General features: G+C 47.8%; 1 protein-coding gene across 1 annotated transcript in view; it reads left to right on the top strand.

Moving 5' to 3' along the window:
- The window catches only part of IPPK (inositol-pentakisphosphate 2-kinase), a 45,891-nt gene that overhangs the window by 20,251 nt on the left and 4,145 nt on the right, over positions 1-21,495 (top strand). Inside the window, exons 7-11 of the mRNA XM_028093056.2 lie at positions 950-1,008; positions 1,344-1,416; positions 4,462-4,741; positions 6,612-6,762; positions 7,323-7,425. Of these exons, the coding sequence (XP_027948857.1) occupies positions 950-1,008; positions 1,344-1,416; positions 4,462-4,741; positions 6,612-6,762; positions 7,323-7,425 (666 nt within the window). The remainder of the gene's footprint in view (positions 1-949; positions 1,009-1,343; positions 1,417-4,461; positions 4,742-6,611; positions 6,763-7,322; positions 7,426-21,495) is intronic.

Below are 21,495 nucleotides of genomic sequence, written 5' to 3'. Positions count from 1 at the left end.
ATCCAAGTGGAAATGAGATGATGCCTTTTCCCACATGTATTCTGGCGTGTGCTTACATGTGCATGGACATATATATTTTTATAAAGCAAATATGGGATCTCGCCATATGTAGTTGTTCCGCTAACTGCTTTTTTCACTTAACTGATTATTGAAGATTGTTTGTTGTGTATCCTTCAAGGTTTTTTCAACGTGTATTGGATATATGCACATATGGCGGCACCCTTTTTTTTTTAAGCAAAGTAACATCATTTCCACCTAGGCAAATTGCATTTTTTTATTGAATAAATGTTGGTGATTTTTTGTTTTGCTTCTTTCCGTAAGTAGCTGGATATCGTTTATTCATTCCTTCATTTAGCATGTGGCCTTCTACATCCTGGCCCACGAGAGCAGATGCCCTGTGAAGCTGTTTCCCGACCTCACTATTACAGTCAGGCTGCAGTGAGCATTCTTGATCTCATGACTCCTCATAGATTTGCCAAGTCAGGGGGTACCCACATTGCAAATTTGATGGAAACCAGCAAGTTGACTTTCAGAAGGTTGTGCCAATGTATCTTCTCCCCCCAAACATGAAATTACTAGCCACACCCTCCTCTTCGAGAACATTACAGTTGTAAGGATTTGCTATCTGATTAGCAGAGTTTCGCTGTGCCATTTTGTGAGGCAGCGTGCTGCTGGCTGTGGAAAGAGGCTGCTTTCGCTGTGTCCTTTTGAAAAGGTGGTGGCTGCCAGCTTCCCTGCTCGTGTGGGGGCACTGGGCTGGCAGCCACCTGACGCTCAGAGGAGGGCTGAGGGTTCCTGGGGTTGGAGTCAAGCCCCGGCCCCACTAGTGATGATGGGCCCCTGGGTGCTGGCCTCTGCGGGGACCTTCGGTGCCCTTGTCATCTCTCGGAGGCGTTGGCCCCATGCTGCCCCAGCTGGTCGTTTACAGCACTTGGTGCTTTCTTAACAGGTGGCAACCGGGAAGTGGAAGCAGATAAGTAAATACTGTCCCCTCGACCTCTACTCAGGGTAAGAGAGCACTTCTCCTTTGGCCTTGGCTACCTTCCATGGGGGTGGGGGAGGGGGCCACTTGCCGGCCCATAGCCAGGGTCCTGGGCAGAGATCAGGGTTCTTGCCTGGGGTCAGCTCAGCTGTGGGGGGCAGTGGCCGGGGAGCAGGAGGGGTTAGGAACAGGGATGGGAGGCCTCCCTGAGAAAGGCTGGGGGCATGTGGCTCCTTAGCCCCCAGAGCCTGAAGCCTCCAAGCAGCCCTCACAGGCACATCCCAAGTCCCGTCCCCTGAGCCACAGGCAGGTGAAAGCAAAGACTGCTTGTAATTCTGTCAATCGTGTCTTTTCCTTTTAGAAATAAGCAGAGAATGCACTTTGCCTTGAAGAGCTTGTTACAGGAAGCTCAGAACAACTTAAAGATATTTAAGGTAAAAGTTGCTTCTCTTCCGTGCCACTTCAGCGGAGGGGCCACTGGGTGTCCACACCGGCTTGGGCAAACCCAGGGCGCTTTGGTACTTGCAAATGAGGGCGTCTGGGCTGGGGCTGCCTTGGCGCAAAGTCCTTTGGTTCTTTTTCCAAGCCTCGTTCCACAGGCGTGGCATCCTGTGACCCCTAGAGTGTGGGACATCAGCTCCTGGACCACTGCTCCACTGCGGCCTTGGCTCCCTGGGTGCACACAGCCCAACTCTGGTTCCAGGACCGGATGGCCCCGACTCCGCTGGGCTGCGTGTGTCCTGGGGGCTCTCTGCATCTCTCGGAGAGTGGCCCCACCTGTGCCTTTGGTCGCAGTTGATTTAGGGAATGTGTAATTCCCAGATTTGGTCAGTGAGCCAAGTCTCAGTGGCTCTGGGGCTCCTGGCCCTGCACGGGGAGCGTTCACCACCCGACCCCGACCCCGGCACCAGCACCTTCAGCTCCTTCACCATCTGCAGGCTCCCTGAGACCCTGTGGTTGCCTGCTGGCGGGAGTCGGGGCCTCCGCGGCGGAGAGGCGGTGAGGCGGAGTGGGGCGGGGAGCAGGGCTGGCCCAGAGCTGGAGGAGGGCTCAGTATGGCCTGTGTTGGAAATGTGTCCGCTCGGGTCCCCCTCGCCGTCTCCTTTTCTCTTCACCCCTGACCCTGCCTCCTGCCCCGGCTGCATCCCCGTTAGGCGTTCCGTGGGAGCGTGGGTCTGCGGCGCGGGCCAGGCTTGCAAGCCCTGTGTCTGCGTGGAGAAGCAGGGCTGTTGTATCCGGACAGCGTCGTGCCCTCTGCATCCCGCTGTGGGCGGATGGGGTGCGCTGCACACGATGTCCCTCAGAGTGAGCTTGGGAGGGTGGGCGGGGAGCCTCTTCCTCACCTGCTTTCCCCCATCTGGCTCAGAAATCTGGTCAGAGTGAATGGACTTTAACCCGTCTGTCTCCACCTTCCCAATTCTAGAAAAAGGGCCTATTTCACAGTCAGTTTTTATTTTTAATTGTTATGAAGACTGAAGGGATTTTATATTTTAATCCTAAAGATGAATCCTCTTTCATCTGGGGATTGATCTGGAACCTTTAGTGAGGCGGGCAGCTTTCCCGGCAGATCCTTTGCTGACTGTGCCTGCTCTGGGGCCGGGATTAAGAGAAGTGACACAGGCTGGCTTTTCAGAACACTCTGGAGCGACAGAGCACGTTCCTGCACGTGCCATTGCTGCTCTTGAGCCAGGCTTTGGTTCTCAGGGTCAGGTGTGGGCTGTTCCCGGGCCGTGGCTGGTGCCACCACTGTCCGCTGTGGGAGTCTCCTCCCTGCGTGCCTGAGTGTTCTGCACAGACTCCACAGCTGTGGCTGTGTCCACCCCAACACTGGACACTTGTGGGACGTGGGGGACGTGGTGCCTTGTCACAGAGCCCGGGACAGTGGCACTCAGCTGATGTCACATTCATCTGTACTTGCATGGATTTTAAACCCTGGGGAGAAGAGGCTTCCGCTGGCCAGCAGTCCCTCAGCGGCTCACAGGCCTGGAGGAGGGCAGCTGCACGGGCCACGGCGGCTCCTGCACCAGACCACGGGCCCAGCCCTGGCCCCATCTCTTGGTGGCAGCCCCCAGTGCCCGGTTTTCCTTAGTGCTTCACCTTGGTCTCCTTCCCCAGCAGGAGCTCCTGCTGGCCCTTTGCCTGGCATGCCTTCTTCCTGCTGGTAATGCCCATCTCAAGGGTCAGTTGTCTCATCGTGGCTTCCCCGGGTCCCGTGGCCAGGAGGGACCTCAGTTGTGTGCCTCTTGCTCTGACACGTGACAGGAGACCCCCCCCCCCTTGGAGGCATCACGCACACTCCTGCATCGCAGGACCCAGATGAAGGACAAATGCCCAGTCCACACCTTGGGGACTGAATTGTCAAGTGCCGCCTGGGGACAGGGCAGTGACCATCCTCCTCTGTGATCCACTGCTACATAACAGCACACACCGGCTCCCGGTTTCCGTGGCCTGGAATTGAGCAGCATAGCTGGCGCTGGGGCTGGGTCCCTCTTGCGGCCGTGTCCTCTCTGACAGCTTGGTGAGGGCCTGAGGCTGGGCTCCCAGGATGGTGTCCTTAATGGTGTGGGCAGGACGCCTTGGTTCCTGGCTGGGGGCAGGGGGTGGGGCTCCAGGGTCTGCTCAGCGTGGCCACGTGGCTTGAGAGGAGCGGCACGAGAGGGAAGCCGTAGCATCTTTTATAACGTGGTCTTGCCAGGGATGTGCTGTGGCTCACGCTGCACCGTGGGGAGGGGGCTCCAGGGTGTGTCAGGGGACCCCTGGGGACTGTCCGGAGGCTGCTGACCACACCCTCTCTCAGGTGGGGAAACCAAGAGACCAGGTGTCGGGCACTGCTGCTCAGGTGTGTGGGGGTCAGGGTCCCTTGCGTCACAGGGTCAGCCCACTGGGCAGCCCTGCCCGCAGCCCTGCCCGCAGCCCTGGGAATGTTGGTGCCACGGGAGTGTCTTTGCTGGACTTGGTTTTAAAAGGCAGGATGGCCTTGGGGACGAAACGGTCCACGTGGTGACACGGGCAGCCTTGCCCGCCCTGGCAGGAAGCGTGGCCCAGCCTGTGGCAGAGGACAGAAGTCCCCAAGATGCAGGTGGCCCACGGATACCCACACTGGCCCAGAAGTTTGCCTGCTCGGGGTCAGACTGACACTGTGTGTCCCTTAGGAGCACGGGTGTCACGTGGCTTCTCGGATAAACAGGCTCCGGTCTTTGGGGGTTTGGGCTTCGGGCTGCGTTCGCCCGAGGCCTTGTATTTTAGGCCGGGAATGCTCTTAGGTTTTTGTTCTATTCCATGTTCTAATGGGATTTGCCTCTTGGCCAGTGACATGGTGCGTGAGGGTGGGTTTCCCCAGGGGGCCACGGTGTGCAGGGCCCCAGGCGGAGACAAATGGAGGGTGTCGAGTCCCTTTGCCTGCCCAGTGGGCAGAGACGAACGTGTTCTGCCCCCAGCCCGTGGAGTTGACGTTTCCCTGTCTCTCTCCCTGCCTGAAGAACGGTGAGCTGATCTACGGCTGCACAGATGCTCGCAGCCCCGTGGCTGACTGGAACGAGCTCGCACACCACCTGAAGCCCTTCTTCTTCCCTTCCAACGGCCTGGCTGGCGGGCCCCACTGCACAAGGGCTGTGATCCGGGAGCTGGTGCGGGTCATCACGCGGGTGCTGCTGAGCGGCTCGGACAAGGGCTGGGCAGGTGCCCTGAGGCGGGGGCCTGGGCCACGGGGCCCTCGTGTCTGTGAGGCCAGCCCTTTCGGCAGGAGCCTGCACCGCCAAGGTAGGCCACACTGGGCGCAGGGGCGGGCAGTGTGGCGTGACCTGCCAGGGTCCTGCCTGGCCTCACGGAGCTCTTGTGGGAGCAGCCTGGGCCGCATCAGGGCTCCCCACAGCCGGCCGTCCCTGCCTCCCAGCCCTGCAGGGGAGATGCCCTACCTCATCTTTTATCTGAACTATGGGGTTTTCCCCTAAAACACTGCTCCCCGTGTCTGAGTGCTCAGTAGTTTGCCGAACACTTTCCCTGTGAGCCCGTCTCGTCAGCATGGCCACCCTGAGGGGTAGCTTTTCCCTGGCAGGTGGAGAGCTGAGGCTGGGAAGGCCGGAGTCCCACAGCTCTGGGCCCTTCAGGGTGGGGTGGCCCCCACAGCTTCCACTTGCCAGTGGGCTGGCCGTGACTCAGTGGGCGTCCCAGCTTTGAGGCAGCTCGGTGGTGGCAGGTTTGCAGTTTTGCCATGAATGTTCCCAGGCTCCTCATTTGTCCCTTGGTCGTGTGCTGGCGGGCTCCGTGCCACGTGCAGGACTGTGTCATGTGGAGCCGTAGCCAGGAGCTTCCTTTGGGGGCTGACGAGGAAGATTCAGGTCATTCCCGTTTCGGGCTGAAGGCCCTGTGGTCTCTTGCGGCCGCCGCAGGGTGTGATGCAGGGAGACCGTGGCCCTGCTCCTGCGTGGCTTCTCGTGCTGCCGTGTTTGCAGAGCGGCGGCCTGGGCATGGCCGATCACCCGCCGTCTGCCCCTCGTGCAGAATTTTTCTTTCATTCTTTCTTTTTTTAAAGATTTTATTTACTTGTTTGACAGAGAGAGAGACAGCGAGTGGCAGAGAGAGAAGCAGGCTTCCCGCCGAGCAGGGGGCCCGATGTGGGGCCTGATCCAGGACCCTGGGACCATGACCTGAGACGAAGGCAGACGCTTAATGACTGAGCCACCCAGGCGCCCCTGTGCCAGATTTTTCTTAGCACAAATGAATTTTGTGGCTTTTTTTTTTAAAAAGCGATACCTGATCACTTCAGAAAATTGTGGTAGAATTATGCCCATATTGGGGCTCTTAAGTAGACGACAGAATGTGTCTGGAAGGACACAGGTGGATGCTGAGGCGCCACTGGCACCTGGGACTTTTCTTCCAGGCCTCCCCTGGACACAGGCTGACACAGCATGAGCCATGGGACGTGCATTCTAGGACGACAAACCGTGCTCTACATGCTACTTTGTAATCTGATACTTTTGCCTAATAACCAAATGTGTGTCAAAGTTGTATTTTTTGAATTTTTATTGACCATGAGGTAGGTATTCCACACACAGCCTGTAATTTCAGCAAATCCTCCTAGTTGGGTCTGGGTGTTTTCACCCTGTCTAAAGTGGCTGAGCATGTCCTGCCAGCAGTGGGAGGTCAGAGTTCAAAGTGTCCATACTGCACACGGCTGCCCCCTTCAAGGGGGAGGGATGGGCCGGGACCCTGTCTTCCCAGGGGCACGGCCCCTGGTGCCCACCCTGACACCGTGGTGACCGCTCCCTGCTGCGGTTTATCAGCGGCGGCTTTGACTGCCGTCCTATGTGGCCACCCACCTGTCAGCATGGGCTGTGGCTCTGGGCTCCGCAGACACGGTCTTCCAGGTTTGGGGACGTCAGTGTGGTCATTTTAAATTTTTGTGCCTGGCTAGTTCAGAGTGAGAGCTGTGTCTGCACTGAGGTCTGGGCTGCTGTGATGAGCTGAAGGCCCTTGAGAGGGAGCAGCACAGAGCGAGACGCGGGTCCCCTGCCTGTCTTTGGTGCCTGGCCCCGTGCCCCAGCAGCTCCGTGAGGCAGGGTGTGGCCCGTGCCCAGGCTTTCTTCAGTCCTTGACAGTAAACCTCTTGTTTTCCCGATATTCTTGGTAGGAAAAAACAGCCCGGAGTGCTCGGGGTTACCGAAGGGCTGTCTTCTGTACAAAACCCTCCAGGTGCAGATGTTGGACCTGCTGGACATCGAAGGCCTCTACCCTCTGTACCGGCGGGTTGAGCGGTACCTGGAGGAGTTTCCTGAGGAGAGGTGAGGCCCAGGCCCTTGCAGCCCTGCCCTTGCTAGGCTGAGTGGACCCCGAGCATTCCTGAGGGCAAGACAGGGATGGGGGAAGGGGGTCACCCCAGCCCCGGCCCCTCCCAGGCCCAGCCTGTGAAGGAGGCCCCGGGCTGGCTGGCTGGCTGGCGGTCCCCCGTCCTATGTTGGCTGAGCCTGCAGGGGGCAGTGCTGCCCCACAGCTGGCCAGCCGCTCCGCCCCACCCGCCGGCCCTGCCAGGACGCAGGTCTCTGCCGGAGGACTCTGGAGGTCTCTGTGGCAGGCTTGTGGCCAGGCTGACCTGGACTCCTCCGTCCCCTCCCGGCTCACCAGCGTGTCTGGCCTGGATGCCATGTGTCATAAACAGGAGGCGGCCCGGGCTCCCTGGGTCTGCTCTTACGCTCTAAAATTGTTGCTTCAGAACAAAGTTTAGTGTTGGGAAGAGGTGGATCTCTGAGATGTTTAAAGGCAGATGTGCGACTGTTAAACTGTTAGTCTAAGAAACCGTTTCCAGGCGGCTTTGCCATCTGTTTTTTTGTGCCTTCTCTTTCAGAAAAACGTTGCAAATAGACGGGCCTTATGATGAAGCGTTTTATCAGAAGCTACTTGATCTTTCCACTGAGGACGATGGGACAGTGGCCTTTGCACTGACGAAGGTGGGCAGACCCTTCTGGAAACACTGTGTACTCTGTAGGCTCTTAACACTAACTTGGGGCTTTCCCAAGGCATGTTGTTTCTCATTACCTGCACCTGGGGCTTAAAGCAGAAAAGTTTGGGGAGTTAAAAAAAAAAATGGTTGTTTCCCTCAGGTGGCCCAGGCAGGTGGTGACCGGAACCTTAGCTTTCAGGGAGGATTTCCCTTCCTCCCCGGGGGCTCCGGCCGGCCCAGACCCAGCCCTCTCCCACCCGAGCCGGGGGGTCAGGACCCAGGGCCACTGCCCTGCGCTTCCCTCTCAGCAGCTGTCCCTCCCCCTGCGGCCTTTGCTGGGAGCCGCCCCCGTCCCCAGGCCTGGTCCTGCTCCGATGGAATTCGGAGGCTCACTGGCCTTGGACAGCAAGACAACGGCATCTTCCTTTTCACTAGTCTCTGGCTGAAATTCAGCATTTCCTCCATTGTGAGTATGGCGACGACCGTGGTCGGGTCAGCTGGACCCCCGACTTGGCCACTGACAGAACCGGGCCTATTCTTTCTCACCAGAGCGGCTACAGACACCTCCCATTATCTCCCGTCGTCACTCTTTGAGGTTTTGCGGTGCAGGACTGTGTCACACATTGTTTTAAAAAATATTCTGGTGTTTTGATATAGTCATCCTGCTGTTTATCTTCTGCATTTAAAAATCTTCTGAGAGCTGTCGGCTTCGCCGGGCTGTCAGTTTGGCCGGACGCTGACGCGGTGAGGGAGCCCCTAGCGGGGCCGCGGGGCGGCGGGGGGGGGGGGGGGGGCCAGGTGGCCGTCCCCGGGTGCCCTCGGCTCACCTGTCCTGGTCCCCACCTGGCCTCGGCTGCGCCCTCTCCTACGGCCGTCTCAGCGTCGAGGATGAGGACAGTGTCGAGGGGCATACTCGGAGGGGCTCAGCGTGGGGAGAGACCCAAACGTGGGGTCTTTGCACCAGAATCTCCCTTGTGTTGTCTACAGCGTGGTGCACTGATTAGGATTAGGTACCAGCTTGGCTGCTTTTTTTAAGAGAAGCAACAGAAGACTTTTTTTTAATACGTTTCTCTCTCTCTCTTTTTTTTAAAGATTTTATTTATTTATTTGACAGAGACACAGCAAGAGAGGGAACACAAGCAGGGGGAGTGGGAGAGGGAGACGCAGGCTTCCCGCGGAGCAGGGAGCCCGATGCGGGGCTCGATCCCAGGACCCTGGGATCACGACCTGAGCCGAAGGCAGACGCTTAACGACTGAGCCACCCAGGCGCCCCTATACGTTTCTCTCTCTTTCACATTTGCTACTAGATAAACATGGATTACTTTGCTACTTCAGTTTTTAACCTCATATGTAAAATCTTGTGGTAAGAGACTCAGGCGGTCACTACAGCCGGCAGAATGGCTAAACTGAGCAGCACGTTGGCCCAGGGCCGGGGTGGTGCCGGGTGCTGGCGCAGAGAGAGGTGGGTCCCTCGTCTGTGCTGGGGGGTGGGAAACCAGGTGGGGAAGCAGCGGCAGCTTCTCGCAGAACTAAGCCTGCCCGTCTCCTACAGGCCGGCCTCTCACTCCTGGGCATTGTGTCGCAGAGAAGGGAGTGCTCAGGCTCACAAGTCTGGAGCAACAGATGACCTGGCTGACTCTGCAGGGAGCTGTGCAGGGTGACAAAACCAGTGCCAGGAGGTCACACACTCAGACTGTGTGACATTCCTGAAATGCGAGGGCTGAGTGATGGCCGTGGTTTGGGGAGGATGTGGGAGGAAGGTGGGTGTAGCTATAGAAGGTCAACACGAGGCACCCTCACGGTGATGGTTGTGCTCCGTGTCTTACTGCGGTGGGATGTGCGCGCTGACGTGGGTGCCCGCACTCGCGCATGCACACAGACTGGGATCAGATCGTGGTGTGTATCCGTGTCACTGTAGTTTTTGCAAGATGTCATTGGGGGAGGCTTGGTCAGGGGTCCTCAGGCCTCAGGATCTCGGCCGTACCGTGCCGAGCAGGACACGTCCATGGTTAGCAGTGCGTCTTTCCAGACCCGCTCGCTCACACACACTGGGGACTGCCCACCTTATACGCACCGCTGCCCAGCGCACGCGTAGCGGAACGCGGCTTGAGGTCTCTGTGGGAATGTGAGGGTCTGCCTGTTCTAGGGAGGTAGGCTCTGGTGGTTGGAGTCGGAAGAGGGTGGTTGTGGGAGGGAACTGGTGGAACAGGGTGAGAACATTCTGAGGCTACAGACTTAATTCTTTCAAGAACTTGCCGAGCCTTGTACCTCTGATGAAATGAGAGCAGGGACTACTGCCTTTATTTCGAGGCTAGGAAACCACAGCCCAGAGCGACCCCCACTCTCTGTTGTGTAGAATTCCATAGCGGGAGTCAACACACTTGTTCTGTAAAGGGCCAGACGGTAGATGCTTTAGACATTGCGGACCCGCTGGCCTCCGCTCAGCCTGCTCAGCGTGCCCTTGTAGTTCAGGGCTAGCCACCGGCAAGCCAAAAGGAGTGCTGCTGTGTCCTAGTAAAACTTTATTTACAAAAACAGGTGTTGAGCTGGATTTGGCCCCCGGTGTCTAGTTTCCTGACCTCTGTTTACTTTTGCTTGTCAGGTTTGTTCGTTTGTTTTTTAAAAGATTTTATTTATTTGAGAGAGCATGAGTGGAGGGGTGGGTTGGGGGGAAGCGTGCAGCGGGGACACAGACGGAGAGGGAGAAGCAGGCCCCCCGCCGAGCAGGGAGCCCGACGCGGGGCTCGATCCCAGGACACCGGGACCACGACCTGAGCTGAAGGCAGACACTGAACGACTGAGCCACCCAGGCGCCCCCGGCTTGTCAGTTTTTACATTCCATTTTTTGCCCTGTTGGTTTGGAAGTTGCATATTCCCTTTCTATCCCCGGAGCGGTTACTTGTCCAGTCGGACCGTGCACATTTGAAGCCTGATGGTAACCAGTGACCTCACCACCGCAGACACACCAGGAGGAGCTGGGTCTGTTCCGGTCATTTCTCCCACCTCGCCCACGTCTCCCGCAGTTGTGTCTGGTATTCTCCTTGTCTTGTGCTTTTCTAAAACCGGAGTTGACTATTGCTTACCCTTGTTTTTGCCCAGCATTCTTGCATCTCTGATCTTTCCTGCTTTCAAAATTTTTTTCTCTAACGGGTTTATTGAGATATAACTTATAGACCATACAAATGACCTGTTTAAAGTATGTAACTCAGTGATTTTTTCACCAATTTCAGAATTTCATCACCTCAGAAAGAAATCCCGCCCCCTTTCGCTGTCATTCCCTCTTCTCCCTACCCACCAGCCCGAAGCAACCATCGAGCTCCTTCCTGTCTGTCTCTGTGGACGCGCCTCCTGCAGACACTGCATATAATTGGACTCGTTCAGTACCTGGTCCATTATGACTGGATTCCTTCACTTAGCATGTTCTCAAGGTTCATCTGCATCATAGCGTCGTTCCTTTTGTGTAGTTGAGGAATACACCATTCTATAGATACGTTACTTTTTATCCATTTATTATTGATGGACATTTTGGCTATTATGAATAATGCTGCTGTAAGTATTTGTGTACAAATTGTGTGCACGTGTTGTTACTTTTCTCGGGGATATACCTAGGAGTGGAATTGCTGGGTCAAATGGTAACTTATGTTTAATTTTATCAGGCAGTTTCAGAGGGGCTGTCCGATTTTACATTCCCACCAGCAACTTGTGAGGGTTCCAACCTCTCCGTATTTTCAATGACACTTGTTATTTATCATTTTGAATTTTGCCATCCTGGTGGGTGTAAAGTGGTATCTTGTTGTGATCTGTATTTCCCAGAAGACAAAGAGCATTTTTTTCATGTGCTTGTTGCCCATTTGTATACCTTCTTTGGAGAAATGTCTATTCAGATCCTTTGCCAACTTTTAAATGATGTAATTTGTCTTGCTGAGCTATAAGGATTCTGTATATTGTGAGAAGTGGGCCCTTATCACATATGATATGCAAATAATTTTCTTCCATTCTATTAGTTGTCCTTTTACTTTCTGAGAAAAATGCCCTTTGATACAAAAATGTTTTTGATTTTGATGAGGTTTATCTGTTTTTTCTTGTATTCATGCTTTTGGTATCATATCTAAGAATCTATTGCTAAATCCAAACTCATGAATATTTTCCTGTTTTCTTCTAAGAATTTTGTGGTTTTATCTCTTACACTTAGTTCTTTGATCCAGTCTGAGTAAATTTTTGTATATTATTTGAGGTAGGGTTCCAGCTTCATGCTTTGCATGTTGATGTACGGTTGTCCCAGCACCATTTGTTGAAAAGACTATTTTTAAATCCCACTGAATGTTCTTGGCACCCCTGTCAAATCCGTTGACAGTAGACATACGGGTTTATTTCTGAATGCTTAGTGGTGTTCCTTGGGAATATGTGTTTATACTTACACCAGTCCGCTGTCTTGATTACTATTGCTTTTTAGTAAGTTTTGAAATTGGGACATGTAAGTTGTCCAACTTTACTATTCTTTTTCAAGATTGTTTTTGCTATTTGGAGCCCCTTGTGATTCCATATAAATCTTAGAATCAGCTTGCCAGTTTCTACAAAGAAGCCAGCTGGATAGTTGTAGGGATTGTGGTGAGTCTGTAGATCACTTTAGTTAGAATAGCCATCTTTACAATAGTAAGTCTTCCAATTTGTTAACATGGGATGCTTTTCAATTTATTTAGATCTTCAGTTTTCTTTCAACAGTCATTTGTAGTTTTCACAGTGTGCATTTTGTACCTTAAGGTTATTCCTGAATGTTTTGTTTTTGATGCTGTAAATGCATTTTTCTTAATTCTGTTTTCCAATTGATTGTTGTAAGTGTATAGAAATTAGTTCGTTTTTGTATATTGATCGTGTAGCTTGCAACCTTGCTGAATTCCTATATTCATTATTTAAAAATTAAGAGATTTTTAGTAGATTCCTTAGAATTCTCTCTATACAAGATCATCTGTGACTAGAGATTGTTTTCTTCCTTTCCAATTTGGATGCCTTTTCTGTCTTTTTCTTGCATAACTGCCCTAGCTAGAATCTTTAGTACAGTGTGGAATAGATGTTGCAAGAACAGACATCCCTGATTTTCCCTGGCCTTGCTGGGACAGTGTTCAGTCTTTCATCATTATGTGTGATGTTAGCTGTGGGTTTTTCATAGATATTCTTTATCAGATTGAAGAAGGTTGCTGCTTTTCCTAATTTGTTGAGTGTTTTTATCCAGAAGGGATGTTGGAGTTTATCAAATGTCTTTTCTGCGGAAATTGAGATTATCGTGTTTTTGTTTTAAATTTTGTAGATATGGAATATTCATTTGTTTTTGGATGTTAAAACCCACCTCACATTCCTGGTATAAATTGTACTTGGTTATGGTGTATGATCCTTCATATATGTTGCTAGATTCAGTTTGCTGTTACATTGTTGAGGATTATTGTGTTCATATTCATAAGACTGGTCTGTAGTTTGCATCTTTTATGATGACTTTTTTGGTTTTGGTATCAGGTAATACTAGCATTGTCACGTGAGCTGGGAATGTTCCAGCCTCATACTTCTTGGAGGGTTTTGAGAAGGATTGATGTTAATTATTCTTTAAATTTTTGATATAATTCAATAGTGAAGCCATCTGGGCCTGCACTTTCCTTTGTAGTTAGTGTTTTGATACCCAGTTCAGTCTCTTTATTTGTTACAGGTCTGATGATATTGTCTATTTCTTCTTGAGTCAGTTTTGATAGTTTGTGTCTTTTTAGGAGTTTGTCTGTTTCATCTAAGTCCTCTAATTTATTGGCCTACAGTTGTTTGTGATTTTCCTCTTCTTCAAGTAAACCTTTTAGAAATTATATTAGTAACTTTTTTTTTTTAAAGATTTTTTTACTTATTTGACAGAGGGAGAGGGAACACAAGCAGGGGGAGTGGGAAAGAGAGAAGCAGGCTTCCTGCCGAGCAGGGAGCCCGATGCGGGACTCGATCTCAGGACCCTGAGATCATGACCTGAGCTGAAGGTAGTCGCTTAACCAACTGAGCCACCCAGGCGCCCCTAGAAATTGCATTAATAACTTAATGAAAGTCTTTTTGAAAATTCTACATCCTGTTTATCTGGGTATGTTTATATTCTCCACAGTATTGAAAGGTAATTTTTTCTGTGTACAAATAAGGGGTTCAGTGTTTTTCTCCTAGCATTAAACCATTTGATATAAGGTCATCTGACTGTGGATGTGGCTGCTTAGAGGTCTTCTATCAGTCTAACTGCCCTTTCTCAGGGGGAGAGTTCTTCCTATACCTGCTTTTAGGAGCTTCTCTTTCTCTCTCATTATTGGGCATAGTGATGAGGTGTGCATCCTTTGTATTTATTTATCCAGCTTCATATATATATGCTGTGCTTCCTCTATTTGTGGATTTATATCTTCCATTAGTTATGAAAATTCTCAGCCATTTTCTCTTCACATATTTTTCTCTTTTCCATTATCGTATTCTCTTCTTCTGAGACTAATTAGATATAGATCAAACCTCATTCTATCTTCCATGTGTCAACTGCATGTCCCTGTTTTTCATCTCTTTGTCTCTTTGTACAACATTCTGGGTATTTCTTCAGTTCTGCCTTCCCATTCACGGATTCTTTCTTCACCTGTGTCTAATCTGCTAGCTTATTTGTTCATTGAGTTTTCCATTTCAGTAGTTATATTTTTTATTTTTCAAAGTTCTGTTTGGTCCATTTCCACTTCTTTTTTTTTTTTTAGTATTTTATTATTAATCAGAGAGAGAGAGAGAGAGAGAGCGCACAAGCGGGGGAGCAGCAGAGGGAGAGGGAGAAGCAGACTCCCCGCTAAGCAGGGAACCTGATGCAGGACTTGATCCCAGGACCCTGGGATCATGACCTGAGTCGAAGGCAGATGCTTAACCAACTGAGCCACCCAGGCATCCCGGTCCATTTCCACTTCTGCTTGGTATTTTTGATAGTTCCTTGTTGCTTGCCCAATTTTAAATTTCATCTTTTAGTTCTTTAAACAATTTATGAAGTTATTTTATATTCTTTATCTGATATCAGATACATAATAAAGCCTTAGAGGTACAAAATTCGTTATTTTGGCTGAATCATCCATGCTGTGTTATCTGCTTGGGTTTTTAATGGTTAACGATTGTGAGCTCATATGTTTGATCTTTAGTCCGTGGGAATCCTGGGGACCTAAACAGGGGATGCTTTCCTCCGGAGAAGATACAGATGCCTGGCGTAAGGGAGAAATCTCAGTTAGGACCCTGTACTCTGTGGCTTATTCCTAGAAACAGTGCTTCCACTGACAGCTGCCTATAGAACAGCTCAGCCTTTTCATTTGCTCCTTGCTCAAAACCCTAGTTTTGGCTCTTTTGGGGGTGGACAGGTCAGAAGAGGGGATTGAGTTAGCGATTTCCCTTACCTTCTACAAGCCCCACAGTGCACTGAAAGGTACGTTAACAGGAATTTAGTTGTTTTGTAGTAGGAGGGCCCTGGGAAGGCCTCCATGCCCCCTGAAATTGTCATTCTCTTTAGTTTGGTCTCATCATGGTCATTTATTTGGGTGTTATTTTTAATTTGTTACTGTTAAAAAGAATGTTGTCATTCCCATTTTTGTACTCTAATCCTAGTGCACCAAGGCATATCTGAAGGTAGATTATTGGAAATAAAATTGCTAGATTGATTGATAAATTCTGTCAGTATTGTCCTTCCAAAAAGATTTCGCCAATTTACGTTCCTTTTTACAACGGTTGAGGGCCCTTTTCCTCCACGCACCCCCAAACACTATTATTACCAGTATTTCGAATTTTATTTTAATTTTCTAAACTTTTATTTTCAACCATTTGTACTGTGAGATATAGCACATACGGATAAGTACACAGAAAAAAAATGTACAGCCCAGTGATTTGTCACAAAGCAAACTCTCGTGGAATTACCAGCTAGGTCTGGATGTAGAACCCTGGCAGCCAAACATAATCCGTCGTTTCCCTGCCAGTTATTTTCTCCCCAGAATTAACTATTGTGTTGATTTATATTCTCATAGTTTGGTTTGTTTTGCTTTTGAACTTTATATATGGAATCCTGTCCTTTTTAAGAAGAAAAAACTGTATATACTATTTATAAAATTCAGTCATATTATTGCATGCATTTCCATACTTGCATTGCTTTATAGTGATCTGCTGAATAGATGTACCACAATATATCCATTTACTGTTGACGGACATTTGGGTTGTTCCCCGTTTTGGGCTGTTATGAAATGAATAAAGCTGTTGTAAACATTCTTAAGCTGATCTCTTGGTGAACATGTCACACATTTCTCTTGGATATATTCCCAGGAATGGAATTTCTGGGCCAGAGATGTGAGCCTATTAGCTTTAGGAGATACTGCCAAACAGTTACCTTCTTCTATTCCCTACAACTGGCTAGAGTAGTTCCCATTGCCCCTCAGTCTTTTATTTTTCAGCCATTCTGGTGACTGTAGTGGTGGCTTATTATGGTGATGAGATTAAGCACCTTTTCATCTGTGTTTTCTTTTGTGTTAAGTCTTTTGCCCCGTTTTTGTAGGATTGTCTTTTTTAAATTGATCTGAAGGAGTTCTTTATGTTTTCTGGATAGAAGCCCACTGTCAGGTACACGTGCTGCCGGTGTCGTCTTCGACTCTGGAGCTTTGCTACTTCACTCTGAGTGGAGTCCTTTCAAGAAAGGACGTTCAGAATTTTAAGATAGTTTAATTTACATCTTTTTCCTTTTTAAGAAGGCTTTATCTTTCTTAGGGTCCTACAGGTATTTTAGAAACCTTTATTGTTTTGCCTGTCACATTTGGTAGGTATGGCATGAGGTAGGGTTTTATTTTACTTTCATATGGAATTGTCCCAGAATCACAGGAATTATCCTAATCACTAGAGAGTCAAAACAAGCCTCGATATCCAGTAGAGCAAATCCTTCCACCATCTTCAGGATTGTCTTTTTCGTTGGCTCTTCTTGACCTTTGCTTGTGTACATAAATCCTAGAATCAGCTTGTTCAGGTCTACAAGGAAAAGCAGTAACAAACCTGTTGGGATTTTTATTGGTTTGGCACTAAAATGACAATAGGAGTTGACAGCTATACAATATTTAGTCTTCCAACATGGGCATTTTCTATTATTTTAGGTGTTATTTTAAAATTAATAAAAACAGGGGTGCCTGGGTGGCTCAGTCGGTTAAGCGTCTGCCATCGGCTCAGGTCATGGTCCCAGGGTCCTGGGATCAAGCCCCCACCAGGCTCCCTGCTCAGCAGGAAGTCTGCTTGTCCCTATCCCTCTCCCTTGCCCCTCCTTGCATTTGTGCATGTGCACTCTCTCTCTCTCTAAAATAAAATAAATCTTTAAAACATGTCCATTCTAACGTGTTTGTTGTGCACATAGAGGAACGCAATTGGTTTTTCTATTTGACTTTTTATATGTCAACCTTGCCAAACTCACAGATTCTATTTATTTTGAAGATTTTATTTATTTGAGAGAGCATGGGGGGATGGGCAGCAGGAGAGGGAGAAGGGGACTCCCCGCTGAGTAGGGAGCCTGACACGGGACCTGAGCCAAAGTCAGCCCCTTAACTGACTGAGCCACCCAGGGGCCCTGAACTCACTGATTCTAACTATTCACTTACAGCTGTTGGATTTTCATTTTATGGAATCATACTGTCTTTGAATTTGATTTTTTGCTTTCTAATCCTTAGGCCTTTTACCTATTTTGTTTTGCTTAAATCCATATAGTTAATTTATGAAAGTGGGAATTCTAGTCTTATTCTCATTCTCAGAGAAACCATTTTACCACTAAGTAAGTTATTTGTTGTAGGTTTTTTGGGGGGCTTATTTAATTTATTTTTTAAACAAGTTAAAAATTAAGAATGTTCCATTCTGTTCCTAATTTGTTAAAAAGTTTTTCTCAGGGGCGCCTGGGTGGCTCAGTTGGTTAAGCGACTGCCTTCAGCTCAGGTCATGATCCTGGAGTCCCGGGGTCGAGTCCCACATCAGGCTCCCTGCTCGGCAGGGAGTCTGCTGTTCCCTCTGACCCTCTTCCCTCTCGTGCTGTCTCTCATTCTCTCTCTCTCAAATAAATAAATAAATAAAATCTTTAAAAAAAAAAAAGTTTTTCTCAGGAGATGTTGAATTATCAGTGCTTTTTCTATTTCTGTTGGATGATCATATGACTTTTCTCCTATATTCTGTCACTGTGGTTAACTGTACAATTTTTACAGTGATTTATTATATATCTGACTTGCTAATATTTTGGTTAGGGTTTCTTTTGCATATATGTTTATGAGTGATGTGAGTTTTTTGTAATGTCTTTGTTAGGTCTTGGTATCAAGGGTACGCCTGCCTCATAAAAATTTGAAGAATGTTTGCTCATTTTCTGGTTCTCTGGAAGAGGTGAAGTAAGGATTGTATTATTTTTTCCTTAAATGTTTTGTAGAACCACAGGTGAAACCATCTGGGCTGATAATTGTCTGTGAAGAAAAATTTTAAGTTAGGATCTCAATTTCAGATTTTCAGGGCTGGTGGCTTAGTCGGTTAAGCGTCTGCCTTCGACTCAGGTCATGACCCCAGGGTCCTGGGATTGAGCCCTGCATAGGGTTCCCTGCTCAGCGTGGGAGTCTGCTTCTCTCTCTCTCTCTCTCCCCCGCTCTGCCCCTGTGCATGCTCTCTCTCAAATAAATAAAATCTTATAAAAAAATGTTTAAAAAAATTTCAGATTTTCTTCTTTTGTCAGTTTTAGTAACATCTTTCTAAAACATCATCTAAAATTTTCAAAATTTTTGTATATAGTTTTTTGATAATATTCTTTTATCTTTTAATGTTCTCTAAGATCTGAAAATGCTCTTTTATTCCTGATGTCTGATACCTGTTTTCTTAATCCATCCCACAAAGACTTAATCGTTTTTGTTTGTTTTATAAAAATTAACTTAGGATCCTTTAGTGTACTATATGATTCTTTCCTATTTCAGTAATTTCTGTTTTTTTCCCTTTCTTCTTGTTTGGATAATTTGTTCTTCCTGTAACTTCTGATATGCTTATCTAATTAAGTTTTAGAATTTTTTTCTAAAATGTGTATTTAACACTATATATTTTTTCATAAACATGGTTTAGCTACATTCCACAGCTGTATTTTCAACACCATTCATTTAAAATATATGCTCTGATTACTATGAAGATTTCTCCTTTGACCCATGTAAGTATTTAGAAGGGAATCAATTACCAAACACATGGAGATTCTCATTATTTTTTTGTACTGATTACTAACAACATTGCATTATGGTCAGAGAACACAGCCCATATGGTCCTTTGAAATTTGTTGAGATTGGCTTTTGATCCTTTGAAATCCATTATGATTTGCTTTATAGATTTTATTTGAAAAAGGCTTCTGTAAAAAAGAAAGTGTCTTCTCAAATTGTTGGGTGCAATGTTTTATATCTTCCCATTAGGTCAGATTAATTGTTTTCAGATCTTCTATAACCTTATTTTACTGTCTGCTTCTTTCATAAGAAGGATGTTTTGAAATTTTACATAGCAAGTATGGAATTGTGTTACTTATTTTGAAGCTATATTGTCAGGGGCCTTAAAATTGTTAAACCTACCTGGTAAATCAAATTTTTCATTTTCAAGTGTCATTTATAATTTTCACTGTGTTCTATCTCTGGTAATATTTTTTACCTTAAAGTTTCCTTTCTCTGATATTAGTGTAACTTCTGTAGGTTCTTTTGGTTAATACTTGCACTGTATATCTTTTTCTGTTCTTTTGTTTTTAATCTTTCTATGCCTTTGCAGTTAAAGTAGGTTTGGTTTTCTATCCTTTCTGATGTTTTGTGGACGTATAGTTAGGTTTAATCCTTTACCACCTGTTTTATTAGGTTTCTTTTCCTCTCCTCTTTCAGAATCTTTTGGGTTATATTTTTATCATTCAATTTCCCCACTCTGTTGGAAGTTACAGAGTCTTTTGCTTTTCTCTTGGTTGTTATCCTGACCTTTGCAGCAAGCAGTTGACTTATGAAAGTCTAACGTCTAGTACCTTCACTCTCTTTTTGGACAGCACAAAATTCTTAGTATATTTTACTCTCGTCCTGACTTAAATCCTATTGCTGTGTATTCTATTGTGGGTTTTTTTTTTTTTTTAAGATTTTATTTACTTATTTGACAGAGAGAGACACAGCGAGAGCAGGACCACAAGCAGAGGGAGCTGGGAAGGGAGAAGCAGACCCCCTACTGAGCAGCAGCCCGATGCGGGGCTCGATCCCAGGACCCTGGGATCATGACCCGAGCCAAAGGCAGACGCCTAATGACTGAGCCACCCAGGCGCCCTCTGTATTCTGTTGTTTTAAACTCAAGGAGATGCTATTACCATTTTATACAATCAGTTTCCTTTTACCCACAGATGCTTCTCTTAGGTTGCTCTTCATTCTACCCTATATTCTGGAGCTTGTATCTAGGATGATTTTGTTGTCTGAAGAATACCCTTTAACGTTTCCTTTGTGTGGGTCTGCTGGTGACTCATCCTTAAGTGTTTGTTTGGTGATGTGTATAACTGATTGTGGTTTTTTGGAGTCATTCTTGAGTTTGTGGCTTGATGTCTTTCCTCAGTTTTGGAAAATAATTTGGCCTTAACACCTTCAGATTTGATTTCTGCCCTATTTTCTAGCTGTCTTACTTTCCATGCTTCATTCTGGATATTTTAACTTCGACCTATCTTCCATTGTAGCAAGTCTCTTTGAGTTTCTTCTAATCTGTTAAAACTATCTCTTGAATTCTTAATATTGATTTTTGTATTTTTTTCAGTTCTAGAATTTACATATCGTTTATTTTTATAGCCTCCAGCTCTCGTCACATTCTTGATTTTGTCTTTTATCCTTGAACAGAGCAGCATGTCTGTCTGGTACCTGCAGTAGTTGGAGTTTGTGTTTGTCTCCGCTGACCTGGGACTGGGGTTTCTTGCAGGTTTTCACTTAGGTGATGCTGTGTTGTACCTGGATATTTTAACTTACGTGTCAGTCACTATATTTTACAATTATTTTAGAAATAATGCAAGGCCTAGTATAATGTCTTCTTCCAGGGAGGATCTTGGGTTTGCTTCTGCTGGGGGACAGGGAAGCCCTAGCAAGTTGGGGTCCTCTGAACCCAGTTTTGGTGACTGATCTCTTTGAAGCAGGGCTGCAGGTCCGGGAAGGCTGTCAACCTGTGACTCCCTCAGTCTTCAGGTGCAGCTTTGGGTGCTAACCCGAAGAGGGGGTTCACACGATTACTGTCCCCGTAGCCCTGGAGTTTGGTGAGAAGAGTAGCTCTCAGCCAGCCCTCTGGAACCGTCAACCCTGTCTCAGGGCAGAAAAGACCCAAATGTCTGTCTCCCCACTGGTCCAGCCACTCGCCCTGCTCCTGTTCACACTGCCTTGTAGCAGATGGTTTTGGTATTTTGTCCAGCTTCCTCGGGTGGACCTCTGTAGTCGGGTTGGCCCCCCATCACACAGTCCGGCATTACTCGAAGTGAGAGTCTGGCCCTTCCATTTTGTGTCTGATTTTATGGGTAGTTGTGTGCATCTAATGAGTGAAAAATGTTTGGTATAATTTGCATTTCCTTGATAATTAGTAAGGTTTGGCATCTTTTCATATATTTATTGGCTATTTTCTTTTGTCTGTTTATCGGGTTTCACACCTCTGTTGGGAAGTACCCTCTTCCAGACAGATCTCGCACTTGACGCCTCGGTGCTGGCTGACTGCGATTGCTGCCACTCTCCGTCTCCCACGTTGGTTTTAGCCGGTGTTACATAGATACTTTTCATCCTTGGGAATTCAGATCTGTCAGTCTTTTCTGACTTGTCTTGTAATGAGGACACAAATATTTTATACTTTTTTATGTTTATCTCCTTAATTTATTTGAACCGAATTTTTTGTGTGTTTTGTGAAATACCTGATTTCTTAGCCAAACACACCAAGTGTAGAAGAGGTTTTGCGAGCCTCAAAAGAGCCACCAGCTGGCCTGAGGCACCTTGCACAGTTGTGCGCAGGGAAGGTGGGAACTGGACGTTTTCTTGGGGTGGCACTCAGAGGAAGGGGCTAC

The sequence above is a fragment of the Eumetopias jubatus genome, unplaced genomic scaffold (assembly GCF_037043125.1).
Source record: "Eumetopias jubatus isolate StellerSeaLion01/CBP00866 unplaced genomic scaffold, mEumJub1_p1.0 scaffold_15, whole genome shotgun sequence".
Lineage (NCBI taxonomy): Eukaryota > Metazoa > Chordata > Mammalia > Carnivora > Otariidae > Eumetopias > Eumetopias jubatus.
The sequence above is the reverse complement of the archived record's forward strand: the minus strand, read 5'-3'. Positions and strand labels throughout refer to the sequence as shown.